This window comes from Schistocerca nitens, chromosome 3 (assembly GCF_023898315.1).
Source record: "Schistocerca nitens isolate TAMUIC-IGC-003100 chromosome 3, iqSchNite1.1, whole genome shotgun sequence".
Lineage (NCBI taxonomy): Eukaryota > Metazoa > Arthropoda > Insecta > Orthoptera > Acrididae > Schistocerca > Schistocerca nitens.
This window is the reverse complement of record NC_064616.1, coordinates 295,512,956-295,529,268: the sequence shown is the minus strand read 5'-3', so window position 1 is coordinate 295,529,268 and position 16,313 is coordinate 295,512,956. Positions and strand designations below refer to the sequence as shown.

General features: G+C 40.4%; 1 protein-coding gene across 1 annotated transcript in view; it reads right to left on the bottom strand.

Annotated features, from left to right (window-relative positions):
• LOC126249194 (KICSTOR complex protein SZT2-like) overlaps positions 1-16,313 on the bottom strand; it is a 706,154-nt gene that overhangs the window by 50,514 nt on the left and 639,327 nt on the right. Inside the window, exon 49 of the mRNA XM_049950848.1 lies at positions 13,340-13,481. Coding sequence (XP_049806805.1) covers positions 13,340-13,481 — 142 coding nt within the window. The remainder of the gene's footprint in view (positions 1-13,339; positions 13,482-16,313) is intronic.

Below are 16,313 nucleotides of genomic sequence, written 5' to 3'. Positions count from 1 at the left end.
TCTGTGGTGTATTATTTCTCATTCTTATAGAACACAAATATTGAAGTAATCTAAATACTTAAGTCGCTGAAGACTAAGAAAGAAATTTCATTAAATACAGATGGAAAGCAATCCCAGCAGTGTAAATTGACTGTTTCCTTATATGAAGAGGGGTGGGGGGTACAGATATGAGCATCATCATTACCTGAAACACATCTAAAAATAGCTCCTATTCATAGTGTTCAGTGTTAGTAAACTATGCTCATTATTTCTTATCTTCCACTGATAAAGAGTGCACATGTTATTAAACGAACATGTCAGTTATTCATCAAATAAAAAAGGCAGATCAGCATACTATACAATCACAACACATTTTGAATCTGGAATTGTTTCTTTATTTCTTGAATTACACTCAAATAACGCAACCAGTGGCAAATAATTAATTGTACTTTTTAAATATGTATGAACATCAAGAGCTCTGTATGCTATTTGTACTAATGCATTCACAACTAACCACATAGATACATTGTTATTTCAGAGTAGTGAATGATAACCTACAATAACAGAACAGTCCATGGTTGCACTGCTGGTTCTCAGTGTCCAACAGGCACAATATTTTCGTAAGCAACCCTGTTACCATCATCAGTTGAGCTGATGAACTGACCTCCTGGGTGCATGCAGGTACAATTCATGTCCAGCCCCTGCCCCTGTCCCTGTATCTCCAGAGTGATGTTTGTCATGAGGTCCATGCTAGAAGAAACACACCAACTGTGTTTGTGGTAGCAGCTGTAGAGGTAGTGGCAGTGGTACCGCTGTTGGTGTTGCATCCACATTGTTAGTCATCTTGTTGTGTTTGCCAAATATCTTATGCTTCGCCTTAATCTTACTAAGTACAGGTTCTCAGTCTTTACTGAGTGTTGTCGAGGGCAAAGCATCGAGAGAACCATAGATGCAAGGAATGTCAGAGCTGGAAGCAGTACGCACATTGTTAGAAAAGGTAGCACAATTAACAGCAGATAATAGAGAACTGTGCTGGTTGGTAGAACTTGATTGTCACAACAGGTATTGATCAGTCACAAGTTTAATTGCTCTTTTCTCTGATAAGGCAACCGAGGTTGTGCAGACCTTTGTGGGAGACATTGGAAATCTGATCTGGTTGGTCTGATCAGGAACAACTGAGTGTTGTGTTGTAAAATAGAGACTAACAAGGAAAGCTAAAACTTGTGCAGTGTATACAGAAGCTCTCAAGGGAGCCACTACATTTGAAGAATTTAAAGATGGGTTAATTCAGAGATATACAACACGAAATAGTGTCAGACACTATAGGGAACAACTGAGGGTAATAACGAAGGGAAATACAGAAACTGTGGAACAATCTGCAGATAGGATAAGGAACTTTGATGGGTGAACCTATGAATTAGGACAGAATACTGCAGTCAATGAAATTATTTTACAAGAAGCTGAGCAGAAGATACTCATTGCTTTTGTAAGGGGGTTGCAGGCAGAAATGTCAAGACATGTATGAACAAGGGTTCCAATGGGTTTGCACACAGCAATGCAATTAGCTACAGAGTGTGAGGAGATCGATTTGTCAACTGGAATGCAGGGTAAATGGACAGTGTTTGCAGCTAATATAAAATGCTTCAGGTGTGAGGGAATGGAGAATGTAGGGGGGCAGCATTGCCAGCCTCAGGGGGATGTGGAAAAAATAAGAGGAAATGACAGTTTTGGTACTAGAGAACCGGGGAAGTACAAGGTGTTAAACACCAATGGGAACCACAGATCCACTTACGGTTATTCCCTGTAAGATTAGATGCTACAAAATCATATGCACAGGTGGACTGTGCAATAAGAGGAACAATGTGAAAAATACGTTGCAGGATATTATTGGACATGGGGGCACACGTATTGGTTGCCAGTAGTGATCTGGTGAAACATAAGCAATGGGATCCACCATGGTACAGATTGCATGGAATGGGGGATAAAAATATCATACCATTAAGATCGGTGGACATAGACTTTTGCCTATATATGATTCAATTTAAACAGTGTGTAGAGAGTGTCCCACATGTGAGTGAGGGCTACAACATGGTTCTAGGATTAGATTTCTTATATCAGTATTGTGCCACATCTGATCTTCAGTATCATAGGGTGGAACTTGATGGTAAAATGTTTCAGTTAGGTGAAACCAATGCCAGTGTAGCAATGTCATGAAGGGAGTCTGTCACAAATGACGAACTGATTAAACTGCGAATGATCATACTAAAACCTGATTTGAACAATTGTGCACCAAATGGCACTGGAAAATCACTCTGGGTCAGTGTTGGGTCTAGTTTACTGGTAGGAATTTTGTGTGTGGTGGAACCATTAGAAGAGAATGAAGTATTAGATCAGACAAGTTGCTTAGTTAGAAGAGGTATTGCACAAGTACAAGAAATGAAGGGTGAAAAGTAAGTATCGGTTTCCATACACAATTTTAGTGCAGAGGACATAGGATTATTAAAGAGGTTGTTAATTGCTAATATGGATATCCTGGAGGAAGAAGAATGGGACACGAGGGGTGTCAGCAATGGAAAATCACCAGATCCCATTGAAACAGCATTATGAGAAAAAGTGAAGTACCTAGAGGAAAGCAACAGGGAACAGATGGAAAACTTATGTTTGGAATTTAAGTATGTATTTTTGCCAAAAGGGCTATTACCAGCTATGCATATTGCACCGCATCGCATACCAATGGGAAATGAATCCCCAGTCTACCACAAACCATACAGAATACATAGGTACTTACAGACAATATTGGAGGAATTTATCAATCAACAGCTGAAAGATGGAAGAACTGAAGAAAGTAATAGAGCATGGATGGAACATGAAAATATAGGTTTTGTTGTGATTATAGACATTTAAATGAGAAAGTCATAATGGGCACCTACCCTGTGCCAAACAGCACAGGAACCTTGGATCATTTAGGGGGATCCACATACTTTTCAACAATGGATTTGAAGAATGGTTATCATCAGACAGAGGTTGCACCACAAGATCGACACAAAACACCATTTTCGACAAACTGGCAACACTATCAATTTAGAAGAATGCCATTTGGATTAAAAAATGCACCTGCAACATTTCAGAGATTGTTGGATGGAGTACTCAGAGGTTTAAAACCACAGCAATCCTTAGTGTATCTCAATGACATAATTGTCTATGTGAGAGATATGGAACAGTATATGCAGTAATTAAGGGAAGTATTCCTAAGGCTAAAAGCAGCAAAGTTAACAATGAGTACAGAAAAGCGTAACTATATGATGGAAAAGGTACCATACTTAGCTCATATCATAAGTAAAGATGGGGTTAAGGCAGACCCAAGATTAATCAGAGCTGTATGTGAATTTCTTGCACCAGAACCTGTAAAGGATTTGCAATCATTCTTAGGAGTCATGAACTATTATCATCGGTTCATAAATGGATTTGCAGATATTGCCAGACATTGACACAATTGTTAAAAATGGGTACTAAATTTCCATGATCAGAAGAGTGCCAGCACGCTTTTAAGGAGCTAAAAGAAGCTTTGACACTGAGTCTGATATTGGTATTTCCAGGTTTTAATAGAGAATTTATTTTATCATGTCATACCTCAGACCAAGAACTTGTCTGTGTATTGTCATAGAAAGCAGAAGGTGTAGAACATCCAGTAGCTTATGCATCAAGAGAACTAAATTTTGTATAAATAAATGATTCCACAATTGAGAAAGAGATGTTAAGCCTTACTTATGGAATCACATATTTCAAATGTTATCTGTATGGTTAAAAGTATAGAGTATTAACAGATCATGCACCATTAAAATGATTGTTGGGGTTAAAAGATTCTTCTAGTAGGTTGACAAGATGGGCAGGAAAACTAAGTGAATTTGATTTCGAAGTCATGCATAAACCTGGGAAGAAGCACAGAAATGAGGATGGCTTAAGTAGAAAAGTAACAGTATTACATACTGGGGATAATGAACATAAGGAATGGCAAACTGCACAAAGAGCAGATAACGAATGTAAGCAGCATTTTAAGCAGTCACAGTTTTGTATGCAGTATGGGTTGCTATACAGAGAAACCAAGTTGGGACTGCGGGTTGCAGTACCATTGAAGCTAAGGAATAGAGTGCTACAAGAATCTCATTATCACAAATTAGTGGGTCATGGAGGTTGCCGATCTACCAACAGAAGAGTAGCAAAAAGCTACTGGTGGAGGAAAAGGCAGAGGGACGTAAACCAGTAAAGCAGAATGGCATACAGTATGCACAGAGAGCAGATTTGTGTTGAACAAGAGTACCATTACAGAGGTTACCTGAAGCATTAGCACCATTCTAATTTCTGGGGATTGATGTTTTAGATCCATCCAATAAAACACCTGCTGGGAGTACATGTGTACTCACAATCATAGATAAATTTTTCAGGATAGGTGGAAATGGCTGCAGTGCCAAACCAGCAGGCAGCAACAGTGGCACAAGCAGTTGTGAAAATTGTATACTGAAGTTCGAAGTGCCTGAAAAACAGTAACAGATCAGGGGACAAACTTCATGTTAGATCTACTCATGGAATTGCATACCTTATTGAATGTGAAGAAGTTAAGGACGAGTCCTCTCCCTCCACAAGACAATGCAAGAACTGAAAGACTGAATAGGACAATCAGGAAGATGCTTGGATATGTTGACTCACATCAGACCAACTGGGATGTCTATTTGAGGTATCTTGTCTCCACCTACAACTCAAAACAGCTTATGAATACAGGATTATTGCCACATGAAGTAGTACATGGTCGTACAATGCCATCACTATTCAACATATTGAAAACGAAGAAAGGGATTGTTGTGACTCGCCGATCATTCAAAGCGCCGCCGCACAATTACGCGCGTCCTCTACGTGCGGCACTGTCTGCCAGCCATGCAACAGCTGCGCCACCTAAGTGGCCAGCCGAGCAGCGGCCGCTAGACTGGGACTCAGTGCTCATTCGAATGCTAACATGTACACATGTCTTGCTTGTCAACTTACTCTGTGACTTATATGTGTTGTGTCGTTCTGAAATATATTTGTTAAACTTGACGTTATAACAATTGGCGACGAGGTAGTGGATTTTTCCTTTTCACCGTTGACCCACAGGGTTCCATGGCTACTGTCGAGCAAGTATTGCAAAATCTCCTTGAACAGCAAACGCTTCTAACAGCGGTGATTCGCGATTTCGTTGCGGCGTCAAATGCGGGGCATTTCTCGTCGTTGGCTATACCTCCTTTTCCTCCTTACGACGAGACGGCGGAAAACTGGTCTGATCATGAAAAACGTCTTCGACAGCACTTCTTGGCATTTCATGTCACGTACAAACAACCATGTAAGTCTCTGTTTCTTTCCTGGATTTCACCTCAAATGTATCGGTTGTTGTCGCAATTGGCTCCTTTGAAGGATCCTGCGTCTTTGTCCTTTGCTGAAATGTGCTCACTTCTGTCTGTCTATTTTCAAAAGCAAATGCATGTGGTAGCCTCTCATATTGCCTTTTATCGTTGTCAAAAACAGCCACATCAATCCTATCACGCTTGGGCTGCTGAACTTCACAGCCTCAGTCGAAAGTGTCAATTTGTTACTGACGTTCACAAAGAATCCTATGCCGATTCCATGGTACGGGGATATGGCAGGCGGCAAAAATGGAGCCCGGGCCGCATCTTAAGACAACGTGGCAGACGCCTGTATGAAATGCAGATGGACACTGGTGTTGCAGTGTGTCATTCGCACCAGCTTCAGCCTCGTGTGCCAGCAACGCCTGTTCCGAATGCCGCTACACCACTTTTGGCCCTACCTGACGCTCGGGGTCTTGGCGTCTCTCAATACTCACAACGCAGCCCTCTCACTGTCATCGTGATGCCAGCACAAGAACGGACGCCACCAGGAGACTGTGCCCATGCAGGAACCGGATGACCATCCTCTGTCAGAGCAAATCTACTCACCTCCTCCTCCAATGGACGCCGACACATCGCCCATGTCTCCTGTCATATCCACTGGACTTGCCGCAATGGGCAGATTGGTGCAGGGGGCCCCAGCAGTTTCGACCCCTACGTCTCTTGTCATCTCGACCCGTTATCATTGGGGACACTTCCGTCCGTACGGGAAGCCTCCTCCTCGAGACTTTACGGCGAGTCAAACAACGCCTATGGACGTTAGCCATCTCCAGGACACCTCCATCAAGACCAGTGCAACAATTTCAAAGGGGGGAAAAGTGTTGTGACTCGCCGATCATTCAAAGCGCCGCCACGCAATTACACGCGTCCTCTATGTGCGGCGCTGTCTGCCAGTCATGCAGCAGCTGCGCCACCTAAGCGGCCAGCCGAGCAGCGGCCGCTAGAGTGGGACTCAGTGCTCATTCGAATGCTAACGTGTACACATGTCTTGCTTGTCAACTTACTCCGTGACTTATATGTGTTGTGTCATTCTGAAACATATTTGTTAAACTTGACGTTATAACAGGGATGACTGGAAATTCTGTTAAGAAATTTGCCAGACTGATTGGCGAAATTTGGAATAGAATACAGGAAGAAGTAGTGGGCCATATGGCAAGAATGCCATAGTATAAGGTGGTCAGTGGGTGATGCTATCAACTTCGTATATGCCGAAGGGAGAGACAAAGAAGTTTTTTGCAAATTATCAGGAGTCATATCAAGTGGTTGAGACTACATGCCAGTAAATATCAATATTCGAGTGCCAACGAGAATGACAACTGTGTAAGTAGGGCAGTTGAAACCTTGTCAAGGGAGACAGGAGGTTATTCTAGAGGTAGGAGACATGGATCAGAAAGGGAGAGTGAAGAGAAAGGCATTGGAAGATAAACAAGAGGTTGTGAATGACATGGTATAGAGGAACCCATACAGATTAAAGTCTGAAAGATCATCATTTAATGAAACTTCCTGACAGATTAAAACTGTGTGCTGGACCGAGACTCAAACTCGGGACCTTTGTCTTTCACGGGCAAGTGCTCTACCAACTGAACTACCCAAGCATAACTCACACCCTGTCCTCACAGCTTTACTTCTGCTAGTACCTCGTCTCCTACCTTCCAAACTTTACAGAAGCTCTCCTGCGAAACTTGCAGAACTGGCACTCCTGAAAGAAAGGATATTGCGGAGACATGGCTTAGCCACAGCCTAAGGGATGTTTCCAGAATGAGATTTTCACTCTGCAGAGGAGTGTGCGCTGATATGAAACTTCCTGACAAATTAAAACTGTGTGCCAAACCAAGACTCCAACACGGGATCTTTGCCTTTCGCGGGCAAGTGCTCTACCAACTGCGCTACACAAGCACGACTCACGCCCCGTCCTCACAGCTTTATTTCTGCCAGAACCTTGTCTCCTACCATCCAAACTTTACAGAAGCTCTCCTGCGAAACAAATTAAACGGGGGTGGTTTGCTACTAAACAGAACAGCGTGCGAGATAATGGGGCCTACTTTCCATCTGTGCACAATGATTTTAGGGATAACTCACCTGAATATTTTGCGGCCTTGTTTGTGTTGTCCAGAGGAGCCCATGGAAGTGCTGCCTACTGCAAATTTAACCAGCTTAAATCAAAATCTAAGGCCAGATTTAATGCAATCTATAAACACACTTCTGAACCAGCAGGAGGGGTGGGTCTCCCTGGAAACCTACAAATTTATACCAGGAAAATCAGTACTAGAAAGAGAAAGCATTGATTATTGTCATACGGACCACTGCAGTCCCTGGTTTGGTACATAGAAGATGAAGCACAAGACTGACTTCAGACCCAGCCATTGTTCAGATTCCAGTGAACTGGATACTCTGAGCATAAAAGCAGCAGAAAGAAGATGAACTCCTAAAGGGTGGTATTAATGATAATTTATTCATTTTAGCTTATAAGTTTGGAATAGAGAGCTAGAAGTTCCTGTGCAAGAAGCTTAGTAATGAAATAAGTTGCATGGTGTTTGACTAAAGCAGCAGGGCAAAGGGCCCTGTAGAAATGTGTAAGATTAAGCAACAGGGTTAAGGAAACCCATTGTTAGAATAATACTTAAGAGGTGAAATAGGGCCAGAATGGTCAATCACCAGGAACTCTAGGGTAAAGGATAATCTATTTTGGTTGACCAGAGGAACCAGGTCTTGGTAAAAGAGAGGGCAATGTAATGTATGGACCGTACTCAGTCAAAATGTGCACCAGAGCAGAAGTGAGTTGCAACAGAGTCGGCTGCAGGCTGCATTGCAAAGCAAAACATGGCCGACAGGCAATGTGAAACAGAGCCAGCGCAGTACTCCAACAGCCAATGATGCAATATACTAGCAGAAGGATGGAAGCCTTTCCTCACTTGCCATGGTGGGAGTGTTTAAGAGTATGTGCCTTAAGCCCTAAACAAACATAGTCTGGAACATGTACGTACTCAGCCATTTGTGTACTAAAATATTCTCATCTCATCTCAGTATCACAATTTAACCACAACCACAACCCAGAGCGACATCCTGGAAAGTAGTAAGGGCTATGCCATTTGGCTATGGAACAGGGCAGCCTGTCTTGATTCATAAAAGCAACCACTGCCTGAGCAGAGAGCCGACTGCTTGCTAGGAGAAGGTCACAGTATCACCAGCTGCGCTGCTATGCTGTCATGATGGTTGCAGCCAGAGATGTCATGTACAGCAGCATTTCAGGGTCACTCACCATGCTCGGCCCTGCTCTCTGCACTCTCAGCAATGCTAGACGTCTATTGTTTCGCATGAGAAGCAACTTGACGCCTCCAACAAGCTCTTCCAGAGTTTGAGGGTCAGAATAAAGAAGTTAATTAATCAAATCTACTGTTGCCCTGACATCTCATTTCACTCTCCATGAATCATCTAACATTGGCATTTTCTGAGGACCCATCCAATCTTTATTGTGAAGGTAAGACAGATTTCTAATAAGCACAGCATACATGCAAAGTAAAATATTCAAAGTAAAATTCTAGGATCAATACATACATAACAACGTGAACTATGATGGTTCAAATGGCTCTAAGCACTATGGGACTTAATATCTGAGGTCATCAGTCCCCTGTGAACTATGAGTCTTTCAACAACATGTTATTCCAGTCATATGAAGTAAATAAATAACCTAGTGTGCTTACAAATATTTGATTGATGGGTCAGAAAAGTAAGGTATTTAGAGGCAGCAGAATCTGAAATACCATACATGAACAGTCAACAAAACACAGCTGTTCATGCTGAAAATGGATAAGTCCTACAGTGGGCATTTTTGGTTCATACAACCATATCACAAACTGTGGCAACATTTTCATCCAGTTAATTCCTGTGTTGGGTTATAGCAACAACACATTATTATACCAGTGAGACATACTATACAAATAATTGGAAATTAATACAAATTAAACAGTATTCATGGAAGTAAAGGATGTCAACAGTGATGGCAAAATATGTAGTGATTTGAACAGCAGCATTTTATGTGGTCCAAAGTAGGTGTTAGCGTCACTGTGCACGTAGCTCATGGTCAAAGTGCCTGCCATTACTCGATAAATTAGGGTTTGGTTCCAAGTTCTGGTCAAAATGTTTCATGTCCCTGTCATGATAGGTGCAAATGATCTTTCTGTGGTAACTTCTCTTATCTTGATGAGTACAACATTGGCGCATATTATCTGTAGCCTTTACGAGAACTATTGTAGTACAAGCTAACAAAAACTTTATCACAACATTTTAAACAAAATTCATCTAAGTTACATTAAGGATATTTGTTTTACATGAGCAAGATAACATTATTATTTGTGAAATAATTGATTTTGGATGAATCATACATCTACCAAAATTTAATCTTTTACGAAGCCCATATTTCAAATGTAGGTGAGAGTAATTAACTGGATAATTATTTAGTTCTTTGGCATCAATTAAACTGGTAATGATGTATTTTTTATCAAATTATGCACACAAAAGTGTTAAGTCCAACAGCAATCCTTGCGTCCTTTTATTCGGGAACACTAAAAATCACTATCATGCTCAATTTCGAAAAGAGTCAGGTCGAAATTAAGTTGCCAAAGAGAGAGTTTTGTCTATATGCATAAAACTATTCTCGCAAGTAGCAGACAGAATGTGAATGCAGATAAGGCAGCAAAAAACATTAAGATGAAATTGAGTAAGTGAGAATAAATGTTTAATGATAATCTCATGGATTTTGGTGTCAAAGTAAAATTACAAATATGCTGGGAAAAAGCCATCTACATCTGTATCCATACTCCACAATCCCTCTTACAGTGTGTGGTGGAGAGTACTTTGTGTACTACTGTAACCCACCCCCCACCACCCCTTTTCCCTGTTCCAGTCACAAATAGTTCGCAGGAAGAACTATTGTTAGTAAGTTTCTGTATGAGCTCACCTCTCTCTAATTTTATGTACATGGTCTTTACATGAGACATATACAGAAGGAAGCAATATATTTGTTGACTCTTCTAGGAACTCATGCTTTCAGAACTTTAACAATAATCCACCCCGTGATGCAGAACACCTCTCCTGCAGCGTCTGGCACTGAAGTTGGTTGATCATCTCTGTGACACTTTCGTGCTTATTAAATGAACCTGTAATGAAACATGCTGCTCTTCTTTGGATCTTCTCTGTTTCCTCTATCAGTCCAATCTGGTACAGATCCCATACTGATGATCAATATTCAAGTATTCATTGAATGATTGTTATGTAAATTACTTCCTTTGTTTATATATACATTTCCTGAAGATTCTTCCAATGAATCTCAGCCTGGCATCTGCCTCACTCTCCATTAATTTTATGCAGTCATTCCCATTTTAAATTGCTCTCTACACAAACTCCAACAAATTTTATGGACATAACTGCTTCCAATGATTACTCTGCAGTTGTATAATAATACAAATAATTAGTCTTTGTGTCTATGTATTCACGGTATGTTGAGGGTCAATTTTGTAAATGTGGAGTGGTTTGTCCCATACTATCTGACATCAAATGTTCTGCCTGTTTGTCCTATGTATCTTCCATCACAAGTATTACACTGTAATTGATATATACCTGCTTTCTGGTATATATCTCTGTTTTTGTCAGTTTTGGGGTGTATTTCTCGTTAGAATTATCTGTTGTGTATGCTATTTTTATTCCCTGTCTTTTGAGAATGTTGGTGAGTTAATGTGTGTGTTTGTGTTTGTGTGTCATTGTGTGCCATCTTGTGTTTTTCTCTTGTATTTTACTGATTATTTTGTGTAGTAGTTGTGATACTGTGAGTTTCTGATTGTGTTTGGTTCTGTTGTGATGTTGTCAATGGTTTTGTGATTTCTGATTTTATTTTACTTTTAATTTTGTTGTTTAGCTTTTTTCCATCATGGTATTTAGAAGTAGGCTATTCTACCCTAGGAATCTTCTGGGTCTGCCGGCCGCTGTGGCCGAGCGGTTCTAGGCGCTTTAGTCCGTAACTGTGCTGCTGCTGCGGTCGCAGGTTCAAATCCTGCCTCAGGCATGGATGTGTGTGCTGTCCTTAGCTAAGTTAGGTTTAAGTAGTTCTAAGTCTAGGGGACTGATGACCTCAGATGTTAAGCCCCATAGTGCTCAGAGCCATTTGAACCATTTGAATTTGTCAAACATGGCAGCCGTCATTGTCAATTGAAATAATGAACACATAATGACGAGATTTACACAAAACAAACATGCAATATGCAGTGTGAGAGATTTACACAAAACATACATGCAATATGCAGAGCGAGGAATAGCTCATAACGAAATTCTGTTTTTATAATGGGAACTAATTGATTTCAATGTAAAGGAAGCAGTTACCACAGCAGATATTCATTGGTAATAAGTTGTGAAATACATATGTAGAATGCATAAGGTGTTCAGCATGTTGGGATAAATGATACAGGATGTAGAAAATAAATTTTTACATTGGAAATACAGATATACAGAAATTTCTCAATCATTACTCTTATACCACATGCATGAACTAGGTGTGGTGTCACCGCCAGACACCACACTTGCTAGGTGGTAGCTTAAATCGGCCGCGGTCCATTAGTACATGTCGGACCCGCGTGTCGCCACTGGCAGTGATCGCAGACCGAGTGCCACCACACGGCAGGTCTCGAGAGACGGACTAGCACTCGTCCCAGTTGTACGACGACTTTGCTAGCGACTACACTGACGAAGCCTTTCTCTCATTTACCGAGAGACAGTTAGAATAGCCTTCAGCTAAGTCCATGGCTACGACCTAGCAAGGCACCATTAGTTACTTCATGAATCTAAAGAGTTCCACTTGTATCATCAAGAATGCTGTATACCAAAGGACGATATAAAAGTTAAGTGTTCTAGTAGCTACGTTCTTTTCTTTATCACATTCATCACGTATCCTGTTCCAGACTTCGCGCCAGTCGGTGTGTGTGTATGTGTGCCCTATCGGCTACCCGTCACTGTGGACTGGCTGCCTTGTCAGTCCACTACACTAGGAATTGATAAATAAACTGATTATAGTAAACAGGTGTCATTTTGTATGTGAAACAGTGCATTTCCTCCATGTAAGATAAAGAGTTAATCAGGAGATGATCCCAGACTTGGAAAATCGTATCATACAGCATGTTTTCTGTGAGTCCTTTGGAATTTGATTGAGGACCAAAAAGCAGTGGTAAAGAGCAATGTTCTTTGAGCTGCTGACATTTTGTCACATCAACAATGATGACAACTTACAGTAGTGTAGAGTAACAGTTATAAAACTGTACAAAACAGAAAGAACATTACAGTTCAGAGTTGAAATAGCATAGCCAAACTTAGTGGAAAGAAGAAACAAAGAAAGCTATCTTCAGGTGCCATGGCGATTGGCACCATTTACTGGAGTGTCAAATGTGGACTCTGTGTAGCTATGTACTTTCAAATCTTGCATATGTTCTATGACACATTAAAAGATAAATAATGAAGAAGAATCAGGTTAATCTGCAACATGATAATTCCTATACCTACATGATGGAAGAATTTGGCGGGCATGATTGGAAATCTGTACATGTTCTCTCTGGGGTCCAACTGCAACTTCTTCCAGTTAATACTTGCTTGATTTTATAAAATCTGATATAGGGAAAATATAGGGTTTTACAAATAATGTGGGGCTGTGCAGCTCCAGCAGAGTACTAGAGAAGAGGTACTTGGAAACTCAGAATTGTGGACTAAATTTGTCCACAAGAATATAAATTTTACTAAACATTTATAAGGATAAGCACTTTCAGTGGCATAGGTTTTCTTTCTACACTCTAATGTCTCCTTGCCATAAAAAATGGTAATCGTAACTTATGATATGACGTTTGTATTCAATATAGAGATTGTAAGACAAAGCATTCACTGCACTGACCTACCTTGGTAAAAACAGCAATGGAGTTAGACAATAATGAATTACTCTTGAATGACTTTTAAAGACATCAATAATATCCTCATCCAGTGGTATGTTTGGAGTAGCACCGCGCGTTTGCCACATTATATACAGCTTCTTTTGGTCTTCTACAAAATTAAAAAGTAGATTAGGTGCTGAACCAATCCATCATAAATGAATAGTGATATGAAATATGACCATAAGAAAACTTCCACTTGACATAAAAATTACATATAGCACAACACAGTAGTTATGAACTAATAAACTTGTGGCAGTCCATATCACAAAATCTTTCATAATCAGAAGATATGCCAATAAAAATACATGCACATATAGCATTATATGCCTGAGAACAATGAAATTTCAGTTTGCAGAGATTTAGCGAATGACCTGACAAATATAATTGGAGTGTAAGCTGAAACATACATCATGAAGTAGACTACTGAAACTGAATCTGCACTCTGCTTCCACATTCTACCTTCTGTATAATGTGAGTCACAATAGGAGCACACATACATTTACAGTAGAGGTGTTCAGATAATGTTTTTAAGTGTAAAAGTTCATATTTTAAAGTAACATACATGTTAGCATCAGAAGGCTTGATCATAAGATGTGTAAAACTGTTAACAATGATGTGTTTATGGTATATAGCTTTTACAATCAAAAGCAAAACAAAATAAGACTTGAGAAAATATTAGTAACTGCTCATGAGTTACTAGACAACTGATAAACGGATTTTAATTCAGCTGAGATGATGGTTACAATTTAGACTGTAATCATGTTAATGTGAAAGGGACTCCCTAGTAATGAGATATTCTAGATCTGACCATTAATTAGTTTGCAAGATGCCTGAGCACATAAAAATAGTTCCTTTTTCTTACGTTTTAAGCAGATCGTCTGATGATGACTTGGTAATACATCAAAACCAGTAATGTTACCATTAATTGACCTAAGGTTAAAATATACAGTAAAAATTTTAAGGCTAAAATATAGAATAAAAAGTTTTACAAAACAGGCACTGTGTTTCTCTACAGCATTGTGCCTAGTGTCCATCTTCTTCTCCACAGGCTGTAGTGAATCTACTTGGAACATTGTGCACCCTACAGGATCTTGATAAATTGCTCTTTCAACCATGTGTATGAAGTATAGTCATCATATTATGACAGGAAAACTCTTGTCATCATCCCCCACATAGAATTTTATAGGCACATGAAACAGCAAAATGAACCAGATCACAAGTGGATCACACTAAGATAAAATTGTAAAATAGGCAAAACACTTTCACATATTTGTAAGATAAATCCAAATGATCCAACAATGATTCCATCATGAGGAGCTGTGTGACAGCCACTGAAGTATTCACACAATGAAGTATCCACAGAGATATTGTGTCCTTCAGAGCTGTCTTTAAATGACATTTTACAAACTGTGGAAGGTTTTCAATTGTTGGTGAACTTCTGAGTGAACTTGATCTCTCTAATTTTATGGTCATAGTCTTTTCTTGAGATATACGTACCAGGGAACAATATATTGGTTGACCCCTCTAGGAACATACATTCTCAGAATTTTAACAGTAAACCACACCTTGACGCAGAACACTTATCTTGCAGAATCTGCTGCGGAGTTGGGTGTGCATCTCTGTGACACATTCAGGATCTTCTCTATTTCCTCTGTCAGTCCTATCTGGCATGGCTCTCGGACTGACAAGCAAAATTCAAGTACCTGTTGAACGAGAGTTTTCTATGCTACCTGCTTTGTGAGTGGACTAGCTTCCTGAGGATTCTTACAATGACTCTCAGTCTGTCATCTGCCATATTTGCAATTAGTTTTATGCTGTTGTCCCATTTTAAATTGTTCAGTACACATACTCATAGATATTTTATGAATGTGACTGCTCCCAGTTATTGTTCTGCAATAGAGTAGTAATACTAGAATGGGTCTAGATGCCTGTTTATGTGCAATACTTTGTGTTTGTTGATGTCCTGGGTTAACTTCCAATCCCTGCACCAAGCATCAATCTCTGCAGATCTTCCTGAATTTCGGTAACGTTTTCTAGCAATGTGACAGCTCCTTATGTAGCAGTATAATCCACAAAAAGCCCCATGAAACTTCCAACATTACCCACTTGGTCATTTATATATATTGTGAAAAGTACTGGTATCGTAACATTCTCTTTGGGTATACTCAAAGTTACTTTTATGTCTGAAGATTTCTCTCCACTGAGAATGAGATGCTGTGTTCTTTTTATTAGAAACTCCTCAATCCAATCACACTGCTGGTTTGATATTCCATATGCTCTTATTTTGTTCATTTGGTGGTAGTGTGCAACTATACTGAACAAAGCCCAGGAACACAATATCAACCTGACCGCCAGTATCTACTGCTGTCACGGATAAACAGAGTGAGCTGGGATCCACACAATCATTGTTTTCAAAACCCTTGTTAATCCCCACAGAAGAGATCTCCAGTCTCCAGAAATGTCATAATCATAAAACATGTTTCAAAATTCAACAACAGACTGATGGCAGAGATATGTGCAGCTGTTTGAAACCCTTCTCGAAAATGGAAATGACCTGTGTTTTTTTTTTTTTTTTTCCAAATACTGAGAACACTTCGCTGCTTTGTGTGGAGGTACCCCCGTCCCATTGGCAGCCTCCTACACATTAAGCACCCTGGGGTTGCAGCTTCCTGTCAATGGAGGCTGGTCCATTTTCGGTCTCGAGTCCGTTGCCACAGCCAGCTGTTCCGATCAGGCCACCTCCACTGACCCCCTCACCAGAATTGCCTCATCCATTGTCGGCGGTGGGTCTAGCCCCATCTCCTCTGCACTAGAACATGCCTGCTGATGATAACACAGAGATGGTGATGGCACACTGTCATCAGGTGCTGCACAGGCCCACCACCCTCGGGCATGCCCACATCTCCACACATTTCGGCCTTACGCTTTGGTGCCCGCCTGG